General features: G+C 47.1%; 4 protein-coding genes across 4 annotated transcripts; 2 read left to right on the top strand and 2 right to left on the bottom strand.

Moving 5' to 3' along the window:
• Nucleotides 1–3,156: 3,156 nt before the first annotated feature.
• On the bottom strand, nucleotides 3,157–4,122 carry N7500_007304 (IMPACT family protein; the record flags this gene model as incomplete). The annotated part of the gene is made up of 1 exon (XM_056678448.1): nucleotides 3,157–4,122. One exon carries the CDS (start codon nucleotides 4,120–4,122, stop codon nucleotides 3,157–3,159), a length of 966 nt encoding a protein of 321 aa, XP_056533448.1.
• A 2,870-nt stretch (nucleotides 4,123–6,992) lies between these two features.
• On the bottom strand, nucleotides 6,993–7,819 carry N7500_007303 (uncharacterized protein; the record flags this gene model as incomplete). The annotated part of the gene is made up of 2 exons (XM_056678447.1): nucleotides 6,993–7,707; nucleotides 7,815–7,819. The coding sequence occupies 2 exons, from the start codon at nucleotides 7,817–7,819 to the stop codon at nucleotides 6,993–6,995; spliced, it is 720 nt and encodes a 239-aa protein (XP_056533447.1).
• Nucleotides 7,820–11,528: 3,709 nt separating this feature from the next.
• On the top strand, nucleotides 11,529–13,661 carry N7500_007302 (LCCL domain-containing protein; the record flags this gene model as incomplete). Its single annotated transcript, XM_056678446.1, has 2 exons — nucleotides 11,529–11,992; nucleotides 12,050–13,661. The coding sequence occupies 2 exons, from the start codon at nucleotides 11,529–11,531 to the stop codon at nucleotides 13,659–13,661; spliced, it is 2,076 nt and encodes a 691-aa protein (XP_056533446.1).
• Nucleotides 13,662–14,336: 675 nt separating this feature from the next.
• On the top strand, nucleotides 14,337–15,161 carry N7500_007301 (peroxiredoxin-like family protein; the record flags this gene model as incomplete). The annotated part of the gene is made up of 1 exon (XM_056678445.1): nucleotides 14,337–15,161. The coding sequence occupies one exon, from the start codon at nucleotides 14,337–14,339 to the stop codon at nucleotides 15,159–15,161; it is 825 nt and encodes a 274-aa protein (XP_056533445.1).
• Nucleotides 15,162–15,535: the final 374 nt, after the last annotated feature.

Here is a 15,535-nt window from a genome sequence, read left to right as displayed (position 1 = left end):
CTTGGATGATTGAACTTTTGGGATTGGTTGGTGTCTGATTTGACAGATAGATGTTGCAGATGGAATCGATTCGTGCCAGACGAATGGAATTCAAGTTTGAAAAGGAGTGGACCTTGTTGAATGTTAGTGTTGGGATGAGAGACTTGGAAATGCGAGAGGCAAGCTGGGATGGAAGGGCTCAGAAGTATATATATCGACAGTGTGTCATTGATAGGTCTATTGTGGGCAAGAAGTATAGACGGAACCGTCCTTCAACAATAGATCGTGAAGATCCCACAATAGATCAGACGCGTATCGATCTGAGGCAACGATGAAACAATGGAAGAAACACAATACCTTTGTGTCAAAGTGAATGAAACAGACTGATTCAAATTCTCAGATATTTCCGATCTCTTTGTGAATGAACAATAGAGCCTCTTTGTTTGGTTTTAGTTTCAAAAGATGAGCCTCAGAAAAGGAATGTATATGATATTCTGCCACAGGCAAAATAATCACGATAGAAAGAAAAAGGAAAGAGACACAGGTCTAGCCTGACTGTCGAGTATAAGAAACGAAGAGAAGGGATTGTACTGAAGAGGAAAAAGAGAAAAAGCCATGCAACGTCGGCGTCAAGGATTATTATATATACAGACATGGGGATACTCTCGGGCCCTCCCATCTCAAGAAACCCGAATCCCAGCCTCTGAATGGCCCGATGCTATGTGCATGGCAATTAACCAGACACACCACTTGGTGCGATCCCCGACAGTTCAGAGACATCTCCTTGGTCGATCATGTACTCCGTGAATCCACCAGACCTGAAGAGTGGGGGAGGCCAAGGGGGTGAGAGATGTTTCAGAAAGTTCTCCTGCCCACCGAGGTTAAGATGTTCCAGTGAGAAGCTGAAGATCCGAAAAAAATACCAACGATGACCAGTAGGAAGATCGGAAGGATTCGCAGATACCCGCTGGACTGGCGGCTGGAGAGTAGCCAACCACCGCCCAGATTGGTCAGGTACAAGACTTTTCCACCCCCTGGATTTGTCGCACCATCAACCGCCGGCACACAAACTACTTGAGGATTGGTTGTCGTTGTAGCCGCCCAGATTTTTTTCCCCCGAGTTGCTTGCCAATTATGAACGTATGTTTCATTTTCACCGGAGTCCGTATTCCGTGCTACGTAGCATTATTCCTCAATTATTAGCCCCTTACGGAGTGCTCCGTACTAGAAACCCATATGACGCAGTGATACAAAATCTAAGAATACCTAGACATCCCGGCCGTTTAACGCCGGCACTTGTGTGTGTGGGGTAATTCATCCCCTTTGGCCAAGTCTTGACATTTGAAACGAGTTGAGGTCAACTATGAGCGTTAATAGAGAGATATGACATCTCCAAATCGCATGTGTCACTTTTGAATATCCAGATCTCTTCAAAGATGTCAATTTTGAAAGTATGCTAATTTCACAAGCGTGGTTCAGGATCATCAGGGTTATACACAGATCCACAAATGTACTTGGCGGATTTCAACTCTAGAACAGATATGGAAGTCATCAAGCCCATTCGCTACTTGGTTCTCATAGTTCCCTAGAAAATATATCTGTACCCCTTAGCAAATGATAATTATTGTGTTGGCAATCCCTGTAATCTCGAACAGACCGCAATGCTCGGCTGACCTAAAAGTAGAACGAGGATGGGGATCTGCATTCACGATATCAAAAATAGAACCCGAGTGACTTAACCAACGCTCGTATCTGGTGTCGTTGTACGTCGTCTGTTGTCTACGATGGTAGTATGGTGGTATTTGGTGGGGTCGGTTAGCTCTGACAGTGACCTGAACTATATATATATTGACCGCGTATATTGCAAACTCCCCCTTGAACACTACCTTTCCAATATTCCTTCTTAATATTTGACAGTAATTGAACTTATGGTTTCTCGTAACCAAATCATTGATCCAGTACTCTCCGATCTTTTCCCATACAGGACCATTTCGATCTAAGCGCCCACAGTGGGTATATCCTGAGAGACACGATACTCTGCAGTAAAGTTCGCATGACGGTTCGCATGAGAGCGACAATCTAGCACATACGGTTTCGCCTCCGACATAAGTCGGTGACTACTGGAGACCCCATATTCCATAATGGATACAACGGAGATAGAGTGAGACAAGCCATCGTACAGTCCGAACTTCGTCTGATACGCGAATGAACTTGGCAGGGGCTCCACCAAACAGACACCCAGGTCCAATCTCGCGTGTAAATACAGTCCCTGCTGCAACAGTTGAGCCCGCTCTAATAATGTGTATACCATCTAAATGGTCACACCCCTACCGATCCAGCAGTCTGACTATACGAGCAAAGGATGTGCCACTAGCTTCTTTTCGCTCACTTGAGGCAACCTGATGCATGCCTGTGCAAATGCAAAGGTCTGAGCCCAGGAGGGCACAAGCACCGATTTGGACGAGTGCATTGTCGTAGAGCGAAAGAGCTTTTGCCGAAATACTAAGTAGAGTGGAAAATTAGATGAATCTAAGACATGTCGGTTTATTGAAACGGTGAGTCGTGCTGGTATGCACATCAGTTTGTTTTGTTTGCAGGAAACGACATATCGAAGTAAGTGGTTTCGATCGCGTGCAGTGTCAACTCTTTCCATTAGATACATCCAATATACATTTACCAAAGCAGAGATTTTCTGTCGCTTGTTGCGGGTGCAAAATTGTCCACCTTCAGAGCGTGCTAGACATATGTCACATTAAGAAAGTCCTTGGTGAGCGCCAAAGCAGACTCCTCAGTCCTGCATGTGAGCTGAAAATTTGTCCAATAACGCCGCGGCGGCTTCCAAATCACAGACACGAGTCAATTGAAAAGTTCTTCGTGAGGTCCAGACATCCCTGTCGACAGATCTATAGATAACGTCGCATGCTGGGGCCATGCGCCACCATTTTCCCACTGTGGTAAATCGTAGGATAGACATGACGCCCCATGCATTTTCCAGTGAGGAAATGTGTACCCTCAGATCTGGTGCGATTGATGCCTGCTCAAGGTTTCATCAAGCACCCTGGTCATGCAGACACGGGTGTTTCATGTCCGATTCGCACGAGCCAGTCATCCCCACGTGAATGAATCCAGTGTCAGGATTCCGGGGATCCAAAATCATCAGGGGGATCCCCAGTCCCCTCATTTCTTGCCCTTCTTCTTTCCTTTCTCCGCCGCAGTCTCCTCCTTCTCCTTAGTAAACCCGCCCTTCACCAAAGCATCCCGACCAACATCATTGATGAGCCGGAACCGCGCCGGACCGAGTTGAATACCCCCATACCACCTTGTAACAACAACCACAACATTCCACACATCCATCAACTGCATAACATGCAATAGTCGGCCCCCAGCAGCAGTCTCCCCATCATCATCATAATCCTGAACAACAGTCTCCCCACCCTCCCCCTCCCCATCCTTCCTCTGCCGAATGCGCCAAGCACTAATATTATGCGTCGCGGCCGCAACCTTCCGATCCGTAGCGGTAAGATGATCAATAAAAGCCTGCGCCTGCGCAAGACACGTAACGCGTGCCACGCGGCCCACGAATACTGATTTCTTCTCGCTGACAACGTCTGAGAGGATCCATTCGGGCGGGGCATCGAGGCCGAATGCGTCGCGCAGGGACATGGTTTCAAAGGCGTCTGTGGCGGTCGACGTGTCGACAGTTGGTGTCTGAGTAGATGTGTCGACATCATTATCCCCGAGACTCAATTCCGGGAAAATATCGACGGCTTCGCTGATTACATCGAATAGACACACGGCGCCGGCCTGCCAGGTCCGTTGTATGATTTCCTCCAATACATCGACGGCGATCTTGCCTTCCCCGCGTGCGGCGGTCGATGCTGTTCCCAGTACCGTGGGTCGGGAGTCTGGATATGAAGCTTCGAAGCCCAGGACGAAGGATAGATGATCTTGTGCTGGGATTTGGAGGGTTATCACTGTGGTATGACTCTTGTTATTGGAGTGCGCCGGACTCCCTAGGTCGAGGGTTTTGGTTGTCGCATTTGCGGGGGTTGTGCGGGTCACGGTTATTGTGTCTGGCTCATAGATGGCGTTTACGGCTTCAATTTCTTCGGCAAGGTCTTGGTTTTCGGGAATTAGAGGCATTGTGCCGACTGTAGAGCTTGGAGCTCGTGCGGGGTGGTTGAACTATTTTGTGACAGTTGCATAGTCTATTCAGGCATCAAGGCATCCAGGCACCCAGGCACCAATCTCAATGTAGGCGATTTTGACACGACTTTTATAATGGGAACCTTGTGTAAAGATTGAAATCATAGAATCAACTTTCTTTGGTATTGTGGGATATAAGTTGAGTCTTAAACAAAATGTGTTTTTTTTTACCAAGTTGAAGTTGTTTTGTTATCATTCAGAAGCTTCAGTGTGCAGCAGACTTCTTTATTCGCACACACAACTGATACTGGTTTTTCACAAGGCCTAAAGCTCTCGCACCTCTGATGTGCAAGGAAATTGCCGCGAATACCGATACGTACACCAGGGTTCACGAGTATCCCAGAGATATTAGACTACATGTTAGTATTCCAAATGGGTTGCGGTGACATTGACCCTAGTTTTATAGAAGGATGCAATGATCTCTCGAATGCAGGAGCGCGATGGCAAAGTTGCCTGTAACAGAATACTTATCAATCCCCGTACTGATCAAAAGTTCATTTCTCACGGAAGACAGCAGTGGATCTTCCCTATCAGATATGCCATTTATGATTCTTTGGCCATGCATATATAGGAATAGGTGTGCTACCATCATTTTATATGGATAGACAGAGATGAAAATTGTCTAAGAAAGGATAATGGATATCTTTACCGGAGAATTTGGAATGCTGGAAGGAACGGCTATGTACCTGACTTGAGCCTGGAGAACAAAGCATACCGATGTTATCTTGCTGGGTTTGGCCTGATCTTTGTACATGCGTGGCTTTTTACAACTTACAATAAGCATTATAAGGTTGACATTATGATTCTGCTGTTTGGCAGGTAAATGACCTAACATGAAACCTGAAACAGAAAAGTATAGTAGAAACAATAAACAAGAACAAATCCTCCGTATATTGCAATGTTTATTCTCATCCCATGTTCTCCGTATCAGCATACGCCTCTCTCCCATATGTGTAGTGGAGTCCATTCCATGATGGACCAAAAGTGACGAACTTCCATTCAATAATTCCATGAGTGTTCAAAAATATCGAAGGAGTGTGCCTGTGGTGCGGGAACATGAGCCTTTTTTTTTTCTTTTGTGAGGCCATCCTGGTGTGTGCTCGCCACGGGAGTTTGGACGTATTGTTCCATTTCTTTCTGTGAATATCTCGCGGAGGCATTAAGGTTCCCTGATGCTGAAGGGTATTGTGTATCAATATCTGGTTTAGGTTTTCTGTTGATTTGGTCTGTACCCTGAGCTGAAAATTGTTAGTTTCTTTATTCGATATTCAAAGGGGAGAAATATTTGGAGACTTTCCTACACCCAAGACAAATATGGTGCAGTGGGATTGACATGCAAGGACCATCTTCATGAATGAAGCAAGAATTGACGGTCAATAGTGGCTGAGGCAGATAAGCTCAATGATTCGCATCCGTTGTTCAGTTTGTCATCAGGGTGCAGTGAGAAATGAACGCTCCAGACAAAGTGGGTGAGTTGAGATTGTTTGGTGACGTTAAACAGAGTGCGAGCGTTAGACTTGTGCATATGCCTTTCCCTCTCTCTCTCTCTCTTTGTGTGTGTGTGCCTAGTCATAAAGTACCGATTTATTGCTTGAATTATCGCGTCTAGAAGTGGTGTGGTCTTCGGAATGGGAGTGTATGGGACCGAAGTTTAGAGTGCCAAGATTGATGGTTGATGATTACCATGCTCTGAGGTGGTCGTCTCTTTTGGTCACTGTATGGCACTTAGGATGTGGCATGACGACATAGTGGTATAAACACGGCATCCTCATTGGACTAGGTGGATGACGGACTGCAATGGGAGTCGGAGATGTGATAGTTTGAATTGAACTGAGATGAGCAAGACGTGGTTTTGATGTTTCTCGTAGACTGAACCGATTTGAATTGTCGAAGATCTTGTGGGTGAGTGGGTGATATGATGACTAGTGACGGAAGTGTTGACATTGGCAAAAGAAGACCGCAAATTGAGACATAAACAGTAATATGGTTCCATCTTGATTAGGATAGATCATGGGGTCAGCTGGCTGGGTGATTGGTAATGGTTGAATTGGGAGGCGTCGAAAGACAACAGGGAGCTTGGTAGACGATCTGAAATATGAGGGTCAGTTACAAACTTCAAGGACCTTTTGTGAGCCTCACCGAAGCACCGTAGATAGTGAAATGTGAATAGTCGACAGTAGTTCATTGAAGTGGTTGACTGGTGGAATCCGTTGATTGAGGGCGTTTATTGACGTGGTTGTTTGAGGTGGCTGTTTGATTGTTGATCGAAGTGGTTGATTGGAGGTATTGGTGGACCAGTCTGCCGATTGTCCTGAAGCCGTAGCCCGCCATGGTTAGACTGGTTGATCGAGGTGGTTGGTCGAGGTGATTGAAGTGGTTGATTGGCGGTATCGGTGGTTGATGGACCAGTCTGCCGATTGTCCTGAAGCCGTAGCCCGCCACGGTCAGACTGGTGGGATCGGTTGATTGAGGTGGTTGATCGAGGTGGATGATCGAAGTGGGTGGTTGTTTGGTGGACCAGTCTGCCGATTGTCCTGAAGCCGTAGCCCGCCACGGTCAGACTGGAAGTTGCTGAAATGGATGATCGAGGTGGTTGATCGAGGTGGTTGGTCGAGGTGGTTGAAGTGGTTGATTGGCGGTATCGGTGGTTGATGGACCAGTCTGCCGATTGTCCTGAAGCCGTAGCCCGCCACGGTCAGACTGGTGGGATCGGTTGATTGAGGTGGTTGATCGAGGTGGATGATCGAAGTGGGTGGTTGTTTGGTGGACCAGTCTGCCGATTGTCCTGAAGCCGTAGCCCGCCACGGTCAGACTGGAAGTTGCTGAAATGGATGATCGAGGTGGTTGATCGAGGTGGTTGGTCGAGGTGGTTGAAGTGGTTGATTGGCGGTATCGGTGGTTGATGGACCAGTCTGCCGATTGTCCTGAAGCCGTAGCTCGCCACGGTCAGACTGGAAGTTGCTGAAATGGATGATCGAGGTGGTTGATCGAGGTGGTTGGTCGAGGTGGTTGAAGTGGTTGATTGGCGGTATCGGTGGTTGATGGACCAGTCTGCCGATTGTCCTGAAGCTGTGAAGCCCGCCACGGTCAGACTGGTGGAATCGGTTGGTCGAGGTGGTTGATCGAGGTGGTTGATCGAGGTGGTTGATCGAGGTAGTTGTTTGAGGTGGTTGATCGAAGTGGGTGGTTGTTTGGTGGACCAGTCTGCCGATTGTCCTGAAGCCGTAGCTCGCCACGGTCAGACTGGAAGTTGCTGAAATGGATGATCGAGGTGGTTGATCGAGGTGGTTGGTCGAGGTGGTTGAAGTGGTTGATTGGCGGTATCGGTGGTTGATGGACCAGTCTGCCGATTGTCCTGAAGCTGTGAAGCCCGCCACGGTCAGACTGGTGGAATCGGTTGGTCGAGGTGGTTGATCGAGGTGGTTGATCGAGGTAGTTGTTTGAGGTGGTTGATCGAAGTGGGTGGTTGTTTGGTGGACCAGCCTGCCGATTGTCCTGAAGCCGCAGCCCGCCACGGTCAGACTGGATATGTATGTTCGAAATGGATCCCGATGTTCGAAGTTGTTAATTGACTTGGCTTCTTGACCTGATTGAAAGAAGTGGATAGTTGATTGAAGAGGATAGTTGACCTCATGATTGACTTGGATGGAATTGGATGGATAGTAGACTTGGATTGATAATTGGACGGTTGGATGGATGAATGACTTGGATGGATGGTTGGATGGATGAATGACTTGGATAGATGGATGACTTGGGTGGATGAATGACTTGGATGGATGATTGACTTGACTTGACTTGACTGGATGACTTGGATGGATGAATGACTTGGATGGATGGTTGGATGGATGGATGACTTGGATGGATGACTTGGATAGATGAATGACTTGACTGGATGGTTGGATGATTGACTTGACTTGACTGGATGGTTGGATGATTGAATGACTTGGATAGATGGATGACTTGGATGGATGAATGACTTGGATGGATGGTTGGATGGATGACTTGGATGGATGACTTGGATAGATGAATGACTTGACTGGATGGTTGGATGATTGACTTGACTTGACTGGATGGTTGGATGATTGAATGACTTGGATAGATGGATGACTTGGATGGATGAATGACTTGGATGGATGGTTGGATGGATGACTTGGATGGATGACTTGGATAGATGAATGACTTGACTGGATGGTTGGATGATTGACTTGACTTGACTGGATGGTTGGATGATTGAATGACTTGGATAGATGGATGACTTGGATGGATGAATGACTTGGATGGATGGTTGGATGGATGACTTGGATGGATGACTTGGATAGATGAATGACTTGACTGGATGGTTGGATGATTGACTTGACTTGACTGGATGACTTGGATGGATGAATGACTTGGATGGATGGTTGGATGGATGGATGACTTGGATGGATGACTTGGATAGATGAATGACTTGACTGGATGGTTGGATGATTGACTTGACTTGACTGGATGGTTGGATGGATGAATGACTTGGATAGATGGATGACTTGGATGGATGACTTGGATGGATGACTTGGATGGATGACTTGGATGGATGACTTGGATGGATGAATGACTTGGATGGATGGTTGGATGGATGACTTGGATAGATGGATGACTTGGATGGATGAATGACTTGGATGGATGGTTGGATGGATGACTTGGATATCTGTCCAACTCAAGTGTCATCAAGGCTGCAGTCAAATGTTAGTTAATCTCAGGTTGTAGCAGGTAGTGGAAGACAGACATACTATTGAGAGTTGACATGGGTCGAGTGGCGATAGAAAAAAAACCCCCATGCGACACGTTGGTGTCATGATATGTCAACAAAGACAGTTTAAGGGGATATGTATGTATAGATGATGGAACATATTATGAGATCCACACTGATGATGGAACCTACTTGGGACTGATGAAACCCCTGATGGAATAGTGGAGATTGACAAGATGGGAGATGAGAAGGATGGGAAGTTGAAGAAGGAAGAAAAAAAAAAGAGGAGGATTTTGGGGGAGGGGGGTATTTATAGGTATGAGAATAGGTAGGAGATTGACTATTTGGGGAGGTGACAGTTGGGGAAGGTGCGACTCGTGTGGAAGGTGCGACTCGCCTGCCAGATTGAACAACGCTGCTGGGTTGAGTGGTATTGAATAATGAGATTGGGGGACATCAGAACCATTAGGTGCAAGTCTTCAATCCAGTGAAGATCCTATGAAGCAAATAAGTCTGTATAGCGTAGATGTTCAGACACTTGAAGCCTTTCTCTATGGTTAATTGGCCTATCAGGGTCAAAGAAACACTCGGTTGTAGCATAGCCTTTGAGATGAATTAAATTGAGAAGACGTACAGCCTGATCACCCTTGTCGATTTGACTAAGTCCACATTTGATGGAAGAGTGTCCCTAATGACCTGTCTCCATGAAAATAAAAGACAATATCAACTCACCTGAGCGTTGTTGGTTTGAGATCGCGTATACTATTTTGACTCCCGATATTGACATCGAGCAGTGGGGCAAGTGTCCTGGAGACAACATCAAGGTTTGATTTCGAGCAGACACCTTGACCTGCATCCCAATGTCTGTGGGAGGTCAGCATTTGCAACTTGATCATCCACCTGGTCATATCCTCTACAGGCACAATGAAGTCTAACTGGGCCTGTATATATGTTAGACAATGCAGAGGATGAAGTCGCAATGAGTTGCACGTTGACCTAGTCACTGCTTTAAATTCATGGAGCATCCTGCATTCACATCCCCCGTGTGCTATTACAGCGAGAACCTATCGACAATTTCACAAAGTCAATACGCGAAGAAGTGGATGGGCTGTTCTATACAACGCGAGGAGGCTGGACACGTTGGATTTTGCTTGGCTACCCTCAATGTTATGTAGTCTGAGGTTCAAAGAGCCAATTTCTTTGGAAAGGCCCTCGGCCCCTTGGGGTCGTGCTATATGAATGAGGGTTCAATGTATATCTATACATACAATTATAATGTACAAGGAGCTATTGACACCCAAGTAAGCTGGTGCAGATATCAATTCTAATGTCACATCATCAAAGGATATACATAGAAAAGTCTCTTGCGCAGAGTATGCTTTTTCCGGCTTTTTTCGCCGTCTACGAATAGATTGGAAAAGGATAAACTATCTGAAAGATTTCTTAGGAAGACTGGGAAGCCCGCTGAGAAACCTATTGAAAAGACCACGGAAAAGCCCTATAGGAAAGACATCATAGGGCCGCATAAGCAGCCGTATACTCCGTACCCTTGTTCGAGTTCAATCTGAGTGTGTCTGTCTCGACCTCTTCTTGGATGTCATTATCCAAATTTTCTCGCGTTCCCTTCACGCTTAAATTTAGATAACTGAGATAAAGGACACCACAAACAATCCATTGGTTGAGATATGGTCAATGTGCGAGATGTTGGTTTGGTTGCGTTCTTAGTACAGCGACAGCGACTTCTTCAGAGAAATTCAAATCGATTTGACCAAGAAAGCCTATGTCCATTCAGGTGGCTTGTGTTCACATGGATGCTATTGTGGTGGTGCCCTTCGTAATGAGACTGGAATTTTGGTCAGTTCTGCAACATTGACCGGCAATTTCAGAATGGCGACAGTGAGGTCGATAATGCGACGATGGCCCAATAGTCTAGGAAATGGCTGTCAGTATAGTTGTTTGCCCCAAGTGCATGTAGACGGAACCGGAGGCTTGAAATTCTCGGACAGCTAGGAACGCCACCAATCATGTCTTTTCTGTCGTCATTCGGTATCAGCACTGTTGTCCCTGGCCTGATTGTCACACAATGTCGGATAAATAACACAAATAAAATATAGTTTGAAACGCTCAGATCGCATCCGAAGATTTTCCCTGCATTAGTGTAATCGTTGTAAATTCCTCCGAATTGAAGTTCAAGGCAGATTCGAAGAGATCGCATTGCCACTTAGATGTGGAGACCGTCACGCGTATGGTCCACCTGATTGGGTGCTTGGCTGCCTTGGCTGCCTGACGGATCCGCCTTCGGTTTCTCTTCCCCAGATCTCATCTCGTATCTTGCCTGTCTTTCTTCCCATGCCTTCTCATTTTTGTACTTATTTCCTCTATCTTTCTATGTTTTAGGTCTACTACGATTAACGGTCAACCCTCTCAGCTCGCTTCAGGGCCGCGTTCCCGGTGATCTTTCGCTTTAGTTACCAATCAACGGGGATCCCCACTGCCTATCACAACGCTAGCGCCCATCAGCCACCGACTGCCGTCATACCTTATACCCCATCGTTCGTTCCATTAATTCTAGTTTCCCCAACTACACAACACACTCTCTCCAAGCCAACGATTCGCCATGTATGGAGAGGGCCGAGAGGAGGCCGCTAGGCTATATGTTCCCCCACTGCTTGAAGATGACGAGCGTCTGAACGATCCCGACGCTTCCGAAGATCTGCCGCCACCCGATGTCGAAGCAGGCAGCGCGCTTCCCGTCTGGCTGCGGGAGTCATCAAAGTCCTTTCGCTGGGGATGGGTGCCGCTACCTCTCCGAAAGGTCGGTCGCGCGACCGCCAATTGGGTCAAGGGCCCCGATCCGCCACATATGCTTCTGTTGAAGCCACTGTTTCCGCGAGTCCAAGAGCTTCCAGTCCAATATTTTGACCATTTCTTTCCCAAGCGCAAGTTCAAGACTGTATTCTTATTGCTGCTCTATATATCTTGGTTCTTGCCTTGGTTTCTGATTTTATTACACTCGCGCTCGTCCGGGTACATCGAAGGATATGGCCAGCCCCAGACGCTGTCCTGCTCAACAAACTTCTGGTACATACTAAACCGAATCCCATCTAGGTACAAAATTTGCTAATGCGAGTCATCTAGGGAATTCGATAATGGATGTGGTGTTAACGGAAACGACTGCCGCCCATTTTCTTCTTCAACCATTCCCTTCCGGTGTCCTGCGAATTGCCGTGATACTAAATTACTAGAGCCTCACGTTGTGGGAAACCATACATACAATTACCAAGGCCTAGTAATTGGAGGACCTAAGCCGGATTCCTCCGATCCAGCACTTTACCGGGCGGATAGCTTTATCTGCCAGGCAGCAATCCATGTCGGCGCAATCTCAAACGATGGGGGCTGCGGTGTTGCCAGACTTGAGGGTGCAGCGCACTCTTTCCCGTCAGTGAAGCAGCATGGCATTCTATCTGTTGGGTTTCCATCGACCTTCCCGAAAGCTTTCAGCTTCCTCCAGCTATCCTCGCCGCAAGCCAGCTGCCCGTCAGATCCCCGCTGGACGCTCCTCGGAATCACCGCTGCTGCCGTTGGCGTCCTATGGTTATTCTGTACATCACCGCCTGTACTGTTTTTCAGTACATTCTTCATGGTGTTCTGTCATACGGGGCTTGTTGGAGACCCGCCGTCGTATCCTTTCTTGACCGACCTTGTCTCCAGTCTTCTATCACGACTGTTGCCAGCGTCATTTGTCGTATACGTACTTTACAAGTTCTGTGCAGCACCGCTTTTGCAGCCACTCTCCTCGCCTATCTACCAGCTTTCAAAGATGTTCCTTTTCCTACCTCCACTTTTTATTGGAGCCCTGAACAATTATACCTTTGCGCGCTTGATTCCCTTACAGCGTCTGACCCCGATGGATATTCAGAAACAACCCGGGGCAAAGTTGGCGCTAGCTTTTGTCATCCCAATTGTGATTTTGGTTATACTGAGCCAGGCGTGGCAAATTCGCCAGGGAGGTCTGCTCCCACGGTTTTTGAAGATATACTGTACGATGGGGCTCATCATCTTAATTTTGCTTCCCCTTCCTGGTCTTCGCCTTCGAATTCATCATTATATCCTCGCCATTCTCCTCATGCCGGGAACTGCATTTCCCACTCGACCCTCGCTGATATACCAGGGTCTGTTGCTGGGTCTCTTCATCAACGGAGTTGCACGGTGGGGCTTTGCGTCGATCATCGAGACTCCGGCAGCTTTAGGAGAGCAAGCACCACTTGGAGATGGTATCCATGGCTGGTGGGGTGCTACCTATCCCAATATCACGACCGCATCTGTGAACATCTCCCTGCCAGAGCCAGGATCGGGCCACATCTATCGCGGCAATGGAAACATCACCTTCGCTCTGTGGGAACACGAGCGTATGGCAGATCTAGCAGTGGACGGTATCTCGGTTCTTCTGAACGACGTAGAGCGCTGGCGCGGTTATCTTGATGAGGACAAGCGTGGAGAATTTACCTGGCACCGCCATGGCCACGATGGCCTGGAGCTACAGACAAATCCTCGCCTGGTCAACCGTGATTTGGACACTAATCTTGACACTAATTCGGTTCTTTTGGCTGATAGTGATTTTGATGATCAACCTGAAGATCTATTTTTCCGATTCGCATTTTTGAGAGGCTCCGAGGCTGGCACTTACGGTCCGACAGGAGTCTGGCTGAGCGATGGCACGTGGTCGCCCCCTGCACCTCCAAAGAAATAGATTGCTTTCCCTCTGCATTGGTTAGAGAGGTTGTTCAAGTTTACGTTTATATCCCGCCACTTGGCAAGGCAGAATCTACACTTTTGGTTCATGTGTGCTGGACGCGCTGTACTCAATGGAGTAATAAAACAGGCACGGTGTTTGTCGGATTGCTCTCGTTCATAACTGGTTACAATAAATGATGTCAGTGGAGATACCTAAACTATGCTTAAATGTAGGTGCCAAGATGAACTTCACAAGGTTTAGACCACTGTGCCAACAGTATTCCAGATTTTATTAAGATGGGTGATGAATCCACTAACCGGATAATATTAGGTAGCAACAAGAACAAGGAACAATCTAAGCCAAAAACGCAGTAGCTCCTTTGCCACGCGATCGAGATCGAACTTGTCCGAGTGCACTAGCTAGTTGCAAGCCAAGAGTCCAATCAGCTGGCCTGGGGTTCTATGTATCGGTAAAGTGGGGTAGATCTATATTCGATAGCGACACGCAATTGGCGTTTGTTGAGATCGATCTCGGGAGAGGATCGAGACACCACTTAACCACTAGAGTACATCAGCTCCGTATCGTGATGTCATATCTCACGTCTCTAATCCAGAGTGGCAACATTAAAGACCATTGCGAAACAATTCCAGCATCTCCAACAAACAAATGTGAGAATGACATGGAGGCGATATGGCCAATCTCAATTTTCCAGACGAAGGACCGGACTTTTTGACTGATGATTCTCTTCATGAAGCTTATGAACTGGAGATTGAATCAGATAATGGCAAGAAAGTCCGATTCGGGGAACTAGTGGCAGGGAAAGGGGACTCGATCACAACGATTGTCATCTTTAGTGAGTCTTCTGCCACAGAAGACCGAATGGAATCAAGCTTATTGATCAGATGGCTGACCGACCCAATGCTAGTACGCCACTTCTTCTGCGTCTACGACCAAGACTACACCCGCTCCGTGTCCAAGCAAATGACCCAAAAATTACTGGATACAGTACCCGCCAGTGCGAGACCAGCTCAAGTCATTCTTCTCGGCTGTGGAGATCACAGCCTTATAGTGCCTTTTATGGAAGAGACAACGGACGAATTTCCAATCTACACAGATCCAACAGGGAGGATATACGAGAAACTACAGATGAAGAGGACAACGAGTGGGTTCACAGAGCCACCACCATATTCGGACTTCACATTGCCCACTGGTCTGGCGGAAGGATTGAAGCAGGTATGGAAGCGTGGATGGGCAGGTCTCCGCGGAGGCAATTGGAAACAGCAAGGTGGTGAGTGGATATTTCAGCGAGGAAAACTACGATTTGCACATCGGATGGAAGGGGCGAGTGATCATCTTACTGCGGATCGGTTGCTGGAGATCTTGAATGTCGCGCACGGGAAAAGTGATGACTTACCCTCAACCAGGGAGGAGGGAGAGGAGGCTGATGGAGAGGCGCAGGAAACAGCTTCTGAGAGTCGAGCACAAGGCACGGAATACATATATATCAGGCCTTAACATTCTGCGATGCCTTCAATTAGCGAACTATATGGTATATAATCTACGGAGTGGATATGGTGTCCATAACAATTATATAAACCCACTAGTACGCATAAATACCCAAGCAATATTTGCACTGATTTCAACCATAACATTTACCTTCCCTTCTACTATATTTTTTTTTTCAAATATCAGTTTTACCCTTTGTTTAAAACCAGAGAAATAGAAACACCTTTTTGACTTGTGACACACTTTGGCTGACTACTTCGGGTATATCTATGTTTTTTATTCAAACGCTGTCTTACTATTAGTACCATACGAGAAACCGGTCTAGGTCTGGTCAGGTTCTACAATTACCTCCGTACGGACTACGCCGTACGGAGTACTCGTAT

Source organism: Penicillium coprophilum, assembly GCF_028826855.1.
Source record: "Penicillium coprophilum strain IBT 35676 chromosome Unknown utg000004l_segment0_segment0, whole genome shotgun sequence".
In the NCBI taxonomy this organism is placed as follows: domain Eukaryota; kingdom Fungi; phylum Ascomycota; class Eurotiomycetes; order Eurotiales; family Aspergillaceae; genus Penicillium; species Penicillium coprophilum.
Note: the sequence above shows the minus strand (reverse complement) of the source record. Positions and strands in the feature narration are given on the sequence as shown.